Source organism: Lynx rufus, unplaced genomic scaffold, assembly GCF_022079265.1.
Source record: "Lynx rufus isolate CCGP_SWC_20201006 ecotype Redwood Valley unplaced genomic scaffold, mLynRuf1.p SCAF_5, whole genome shotgun sequence".
NCBI classification, from domain to species: Eukaryota; Metazoa; Chordata; class Mammalia; order Carnivora; family Felidae; genus Lynx; species Lynx rufus.
The window spans coordinates 147314805-147322396 of record NW_025814867.1 but is presented as its reverse complement, the minus strand read 5'-3'; the positions used below and the strand labels follow the sequence as shown (position 1 = coordinate 147322396).

The following is a 7592-nucleotide window of genomic DNA, read 5'->3' as shown; positions in this document are numbered from 1 at the left end:
GACAGGGAGACACAGAATCCGAAGCAGCCTCCAGGCTCCGAGCTGTCAGCGCAGAGCCTGACGCAAGGCTCGAACTCATGAGCCGTGAGATCATGACCTGAGCTGATGTCGGACGCTCAACGGACAGAGCCACCAAGGCGCCCCTAGATATAGTTATTTTTTAAAAAGTTGAAACTTTGCAGAAAATAGGCCAAAATAAAGAAGGTGAAATGGAAAGAAGAAACTTCACTTTTACTTTGAAAAAGTTAAAGTCTTTTATTCCTAGCTTGAAAAAAAAAAAAGGCTTAAATTACCAGGAAAATATTTACAGGACTAATCACATTTTAAGTCAGGAGATTGGCTATGGCGAAGGGTCACTCGATGTCCCTCGTTGGGACAGCCTGGGACAGGTTACATGACCTGCCCCAGGGGCTGCAGCCCACCCGCCCGAGTCAAGGAGAGGACCCGGCGTCCTCGCTGCCGACGAACGAAACCTCAGAGGTGTACCAGAGCCATTTTGCTAACAATTATGTGTCCTTTTAGTGTTTAAGAGCAACCTTAATTATTCTGGGCTATCTCTGTAGAATCATTCTAGAAACTTGTATGATTAGAAAACTTTAGAAAAAAAAAAAAACTTGTCTCCCCTACGAGACCCATGGCATCTTCCCAGGCACCGGCGGCCTTGGCGGGACGGGAATATGGAGTGCTGGGCTCTGTGAAGTCGCGACGCGAGCATCAGCTGCTTCGTCGGCTCAGAGCCCTCATCCCACAGGCTGCTGGACTGGACCGGGGCTTTGGTGCAAAGTACTCTGGAGAACATCTTCTTGCTCCTTCTCTGGAAACGAAACAACGGACACAGAGTCCCAGGCATCATCCTTTGGCGAGCTGTCCTTGTCCAGGGCCTCCAAGATAGGCTGAGCCGGGTCCTTTAAATACTTGAAAAGGTTGAAAACCAGCATTGTAATTAGTTTGTCAGTTCGAAACACCGGACTTTCGACTTCACATTTACTTGGCGCAGTCCTATCTACCCCAGGTGGGACATCCTGTTCTGAAACAGCTTCTAAAATGAGAGCAGCCCCCACCCCTCACGCCATTGCTAACCCGAACGCGAATGTGTGGGCCCACCGAGGTCATGCCGTAGCTCGGGAAAGGCAAGCTCAGACTCGCTGCACTCAGTGCAGGCTTGGGGACGGCTCTCCCTGAAATGTCTCTGGAATTTAACTTCCCGGCGAAGGAGGAGGTGGTGGGGAAAAGGGGGAAAATGCGCCAGTGTTTTTCCTCAGCCCCTGCCCCTGCCGGTCACTTCCAGCTCACAGCCAAGAAGCCAGGCGTGCCGCAGGACGGTCAGTGCGGCCTCCCGGGCAGGGGTGAGGCGGCGGGGGCCTCAAGGCACAGAGCTGTTTCATGGCGGCCCACTTGCCCCCCTCCCTCCCGCCTCTGTTCTAGGCTGAGCCTTGGCCTCACTGCTGAGCGACAGAGACACCGGAACATCCGTCAGCCGAGAGCTGACGAAGGGCGAGAGGAACGTCAACGCATCACGCGCACTTGTGAGACACCCCCCCCTGCAAAATATAAGTGAAACCTGGCTCGTTCTTCTCGTGGAACGTCAGTGCCCTTTGACAGAGGTTTTTCACACTTTCCCAGGAAAGTAAACTGAAAGCCTCTCTGTTTGGGATCCACGCCCCAAAGGGACAACTTCACACGGGGTGGTGCTGTTTGCTCGGCTGCGAGAGACACACGAATGCAGGGAAGATTCTGAGGCCCACTGAGAGCTGTTATTTTGTGAAACTATTAACCAGGGGAAAACGCTGGGTGTGTGTGGGGGGAGTGGGGGGGTGTTATAACAACACTCAAGATGAGTTCTGCCCTCTTGACAAATCTTTAAGTGTATAATACGGTACTAATTACGGGCAGGATGACGTACAGCTCTCCAGAACTCACTTGCCTGACTGGAACTCTGCACACCGAACAGCGACTCCCTGTGCCCACCTCCTCCCCACCCCCAGCGCCTGGCAACCACCGTTCTATTCCAGCTTCTATGAGGTGGAGTATTCTAGATGCCTCAAGTAAGTGGAATCATGCAGCATCTGTATGGAGGGTCTAGTAGGGAACATAACATGTAGTTCGTACCATGTCTGTGTACTTTAAATACCTCGTGACAGATGAAGGCCAACAAGGGACTACAGCTCCTTCTAGAAGCCCTGCTGTTTCTCTACACACTTGGACCTTATCTGATACCTATTCCTTCTAGATGTGACACAGTAAGCTTCTGTTTCCAGTACCTTGACCCCAAGTTTCCTACGAAGAAACCTCCAGAAGCAAATATCTTTAAATAGTCTTCCATCAGCTTGCTTCTGCCCCTAAGCATGTCCCCCTAGTGTTCTTGGAGGGCTCGGCCCCCTTGCGGAGCCTCGGAGGTGGGGGTGGGTGGTCGGGCTGTGCATGAAATCGACCTCTCACGAGAACCAGTCCACTCTTCTTCCTCAGGCCTTTCAAAACACTAGTAACATCCAGTGAGCTCTTGGTGCGCAAAGTTCTGTCTGCACAGCCCGGGTGCTTTTTCTCTAGACTCCTTCCAAGTGCGCACATCTGCCCCACAGCCTGTGCTCTCAATCCCTGTCTTCACTGCCTCTCTACCCTCTTCCAGGCCTCTTGGGGGCTTTCTCCAAAAGGCACAGGTCTGATGTGCTGCTACAGGCAACCCTTGGCCACGCTGGGCCAGACCACCTTTGCCACCAACCTCATGCCATTAAGAAAAAAAAAATGGTTTTAAATTGTGGTAAAATACATGTAACATAGGATTTACATCTTAGCTATTTTTTTATGTATACAGCTCACTGGTATAAAATACATTCACCCTGTTGTACAACCCTCACCACTATGTCCAGGGTTTGTTTTTATTTTGCAAAACGAAAACTCTGCACCTATTAAACTCTAACTCCCCACTTTCCCCTCCCCACCCAGACCCTGGCCACGACCACTCTACTTTCAGTCTCCCTGAATCGGAGTCCTCTAAGTACCTCATGTTAAGTGGAATCAAACAGTGTTTGTCTTTTTTGTGACCGGTCTATTTCACCTAGCGTACCATCCTCGGGGTTCACCCACGCTGCAGCATGCGGCAGAATCGCCTTCCTTTTTACGGCCGCATAATATTCCACTGGATGGACATACCACATTTCGTTTATCTGCTCCTCCACCGACGGGAGCTTAGCTTGCCTCCCCCATTTGGCTGTGGTGAATAATGCCGGGAACATGGGCGTACAAATAACCCTGCACCACTTTTAATTCAAATCTCTGTGCCCGTGGCTTTGTCCGCCGCTGACCTCTTAAGTGTTACCAGGGGGCCGTGGAGCGCCGACATGTCACCCACTGGATGTGTGCGCACGTACCTCTTCTATTTGTAACGGGATGCTCGGTGGAGAGTGAAACCAGTATTTCACCAGGCCTCTGTATTTCAGGACCAGGAAGAAACAGGCCCCCGCCAACATCGACAGGAACAGAAAGAGTCCCACAGCAATCACGATGATTTGCTGGAGTTTTGTGGCGGCTGAAAAGATGACGCGGAAGTAAACAAGAGGCCCGTCCCGCCCGTGGTACAAACGTCGGTAATTTCTCACCTGCCAACCGCTTAGAGAGAGGTCGTTTCCTGGTAAAACCGGGCCGACGCTGCCCCTCCCCCGCCCAGCCTCACATGCTTAGATGACTAGCCAGGAAAGGCAATCCTAAAATAAAGCAGCGTTAGCTGTCTGGTGCTGTTATTACGGTAGATCTCAGCATGAACCTGTGTTGCCTACACTTTCGGGTTCGCGTCTTGCCCCTTCTCTCCGGGTCTCCCCACCCCTACCACCCTTGACCCTTGGCCTAACAAGCCACCCCCAGTTTCACTCCTTGGGGAGGATTCTTTGCCCAGGTCAGAAAGGACCTAAGAAGGTATGTTACCATCCATCGCTGTTTTGTAGCAAGATACGTTGCTTAAGTGTCCGGGTCTAGAGATGTTGCCTTTTTCACAAACCAGTTGCGCTTTGATTTGTAAACAGTATTCTCTTAAGGGTTTCAAATCATTCAACACGATGGAGGTGCTCCTGAAAGGGCCTTTAACCTATGTCAAAAACATCAAGAAGCACATATGTAAATGACCCAAACAGATGCAGCGGGAGCATGTCTAGCTTTTCCAATGTTCCCCCAAATTCACAGCGAACACAATAACCAAAGAATAAAGAATTCCTGTTTTGTTTTGTTAATTTTTTTTAAGATTTTGAGAGAGAGCATGCGCAGGGGAGGGGCAGAGAGAGAGAGAGAGAGAGAGAGAATCCCAAGCAGGCTCCGCACGGTCAGTGCACAGCCCAGTGCAGGGCTTGAACTCATGAACCTTGAGATCACGACCTGAGCCAAAACTACGAGTCTGATGCTTAACTGACGGAGCCACCCAGGCGCCCCAAGAGATTCTGTTTTTAAAGAGTCACTGGCTTGCAGGCGACAAACTTTATATGTGAAAGCTGGTGAGCTGTGTGAAGGAAGATGCCGGTGGCTTCAGAGCTGTGTTTCTGGCTCTCAGGCCTCGGAGGGGGCCCACTATAACAACGCAGGGTCGGCCACTGGAATTTAGCAAATCCCAATTTCTGGGATGAAATTTTCTCCTTTAAAACTGCTTAAATGGGGGGGGGTACCTGGGTGGCTCCATCAGGTGAGCTTCTGATCGACTTCGGCTCAGGTCATGATTTCAGGGTCATAGGATCGAGCCCCAAGTTGGGCTCTGCATGGGGTATACAGCCTGCTTTCTCCCTCTCTCTCTGCCCCCCACCTTTCTCTCTTTCTCTCTAAAATAGAATAGAATAAAATAAAATAAAATAAAATAAAATAAAATAAAATAAAATAAAATAAAATAAAATAAAATTGCTTAAATGCCCAGTGTGTTTACTTATGTAATCAGGAACTGGCAGGATCCCAGATTCTTGAGGATTCTGTCTCCTCCCCACATCCCTGCTACTGCCTTCCTCGGGCCTCGCTAACTCCCCACCTGGGTCCCTCTAGTCAGTGGCTTCTCACTCTCCTCCTGGACAAAGTTGACATTGTTCCACAGGGAAACGAGGAAAAGATATATAATGGCAATATAGGATTTCTTTTTAAAAAAAATTTTTTTTTAATGTTTATTTATTTTTGAGAGAGAGACAGAGTGTGAGCAGGGGAGGGGCAGAGAGAGAGAGAGAGAGAGACACAGAATCTGAAGAAGGCTCCAGGCTCTGAGCTGTCAGCACAGAGCCAGATGCGGGGCTTGAACTCACGAGCTGTGCGATCATGACCTGAGCTGAAGTCAGACGTCTGCTCAACCGACTGAGCCACCCAGCTCCCCAAGGATTTCTTATAAGGGACTGCTTTCCCACTTTGAGATTTGGTAGAAAACGCTATAGCCATTTGAAATGGTGGTATTACACACGTTCAGTGCCGTGTAGATGAGGCCTGCTATAGTACTGACTGAAGAAAGGCAATTATTCAACAGTATATAGAAAATCTTATTTTGAAAAATATAAAGTCATCACATTACTTATGAATTGTAGGATCATAGATGATTTTTTTTTCTTCTGTTTAATGGTGATAGACTGCCAGGACAGAGGAGAAAAATTTTCACTCATGATGTGACATAGGGCAATTTTAAGGACGAACTTCTTTTTGGGATTATTTCAGCTGCCAGTTGGCATTTCTAGAATTTAGAATCACAGACGACAGAGACCCAGACTGCTGTGCTTGGGAGGCCTGCTTGCAAGGGTAACTAACTATCTCTGGCATCTGGGAACTTGGAATCTGGGAGTGTCCCCGCCATTCGCTAACATTAGCAGCTTATCGTACCTACAATGTTTTTTATGCTGACCACCTGCTCTCCTTCTAGGAGTCTGTAATTTTGATATGTGCTAGGGAGAAGAGGCCCATATAGCCAATAAAAGCCCTGGGCACTGAGTCTCTGATAAGATTCTCTACTAGACTGCATTACACATGTTGCCATAGCTTGTCATTGGAGTTATTGTGTCCTGGGTGGGTCTTTCGGGAGGGGATTCTTGGAAGCTTGTGTCTGGAATCCTCTGGACTTTGGCCCATGTACCTCTCCCTTTTGCTGACTTTGCTCTGTGTCCTGTTGTAATACGCCATAGCCATGAATACAACTATATGCCAAGTCCCATGGGTCCTTCAAGCAAATCTAGGTGCTGGTCAGAATTATTTGAACCCTAGAATCTTTTGTTCACAGAAGGTCAAAGCATAGCTGCTCCAGTTGATAAGGGAACAGAGAAATCCCTTCTGGAATCTTCCAGGCCTTCTCTATTCCAGTTGACCAGACTTTGACCTCTGATTTGCAGAAATGATTATTTCCTCTTCTCCCACATGATAAGAGTCTACTCGTCAGTGGGTTTTGCCTTCCTCCATGTTTCTAGACTCCCCATAAAGAAATGAGGAGAAAGCAATAATTTGTAAACTATGTCAGATAATAACTGCAGAGCATGGGCCCTGGGGCCAGAACGTCTCTGCACTGATGTGCTAGCTATCAGCTGCTGACCTTGAGCGAGTTACTTAACCACTTGGTTTCCTCCTCTGACACGGCTTGGTACGAAGATTAAATGAGATGATGTAGCTAAAATGTCTGGCCCAGTGCCCAACACAAAGAAAGCCCTTGATAAACACAAGCTCTTATCATAAAACACTATAACTGAGGCGCCTGGGTGGCTCAGTCGGTTGAGCGTCCGGCCTCGGCTCAGGTCATGATCTCACGGTTTGTGGGTTCAAGCCCCATGTCGGGCTCTGTGCCAACAGCTCTGAGCCTGGAGCCTGCTTCGGATTCTGCGTCTCCTTCTCTCTCTGTCCCTCCCTCATTCGTGCGTGCTCTCTCTCTCTCTCTCTCTCAAAATTACATTTTAAAAATAAATAAGTAAAACGCTATAATTGTTTCACAATATGTAAGTCATTATGCTGCTTAAACTTACACAGTTATGGGTGTCAATTATACCCCAATAAAACTGGAAAACAAACCAAAGTGATGATGCTGAATTTAGGAGACCATGAAGTCTATGCAGATAATAAAACCTCATGATATGCAGCTTGGATAGCCAGGCACTGCCGACGAGCTAAGGCCATCGTGTTTCTTCGTACCATGGAGGGCTGACCAGGCTGTGCTGGTCCGACCCACCTTTGTCAGGCGCACTGCCTGCCACGGCCCCTCCTCACACGGCCTGCATTTCTGACAGACCCTGGCAACTTGCAGGTCTCCAGACCCCAAGCCTTCTCACACCCTCCATCGTTCTCCCTAGAACTCTCCCTCTCCTCCCAGAAGACTTTTCACCTGGTCACATATGTCGTCTTTGCAAATCATTCAAACCGGAGGACTTTATACGACCTTGCACACTGCAGTGAATTCCTTGTCAGAGAAACAGGCCCTCTAGAACCTTCTCTGACCTTTACGGTGCCACAAAGCACTGTGAGCGCCCCAGACAACAGGAACAGCATGCTGTCAGGAAGAGAGGGGCCCTTCAGATCCACCTGGTAGAAGGGAAGGCTCACACAGGTGGCAGAAGCCACGCGTCTAGAGGAGAAGGATTAAAGCTGGTTCAGGGCTCAGACTCGAAGGCAAT

At 48.9% G+C, this 7592-nt stretch overlaps 1 protein-coding gene across 3 annotated transcripts in view; it reads right to left on the bottom strand.

Annotated features, from left to right (window-relative positions):
- Positions 1–229: 229 nt before the first annotated feature.
- Positions 230–7592, bottom strand: part of IFNGR2 (interferon gamma receptor 2) — a 28348-nt gene continuing 20985 nt past the window's right edge. For all 3 annotated transcript variants that reach the window (XM_047099622.1, XM_047099621.1, XM_047099623.1), the window contains 3 exons: positions 3919–4078; positions 3369–3526; positions 230–914 (listed from right to left, as the gene is read on the bottom strand). In XM_047099622.1, coding sequence (XP_046955578.1) covers positions 741–914; positions 3369–3526; positions 3919–4078 — 492 coding nt within the window. In that variant the 3' untranslated portion in view covers positions 230–740. The remainder of the gene's footprint in view (positions 915–3368; positions 3527–3918; positions 4079–7592) is intronic.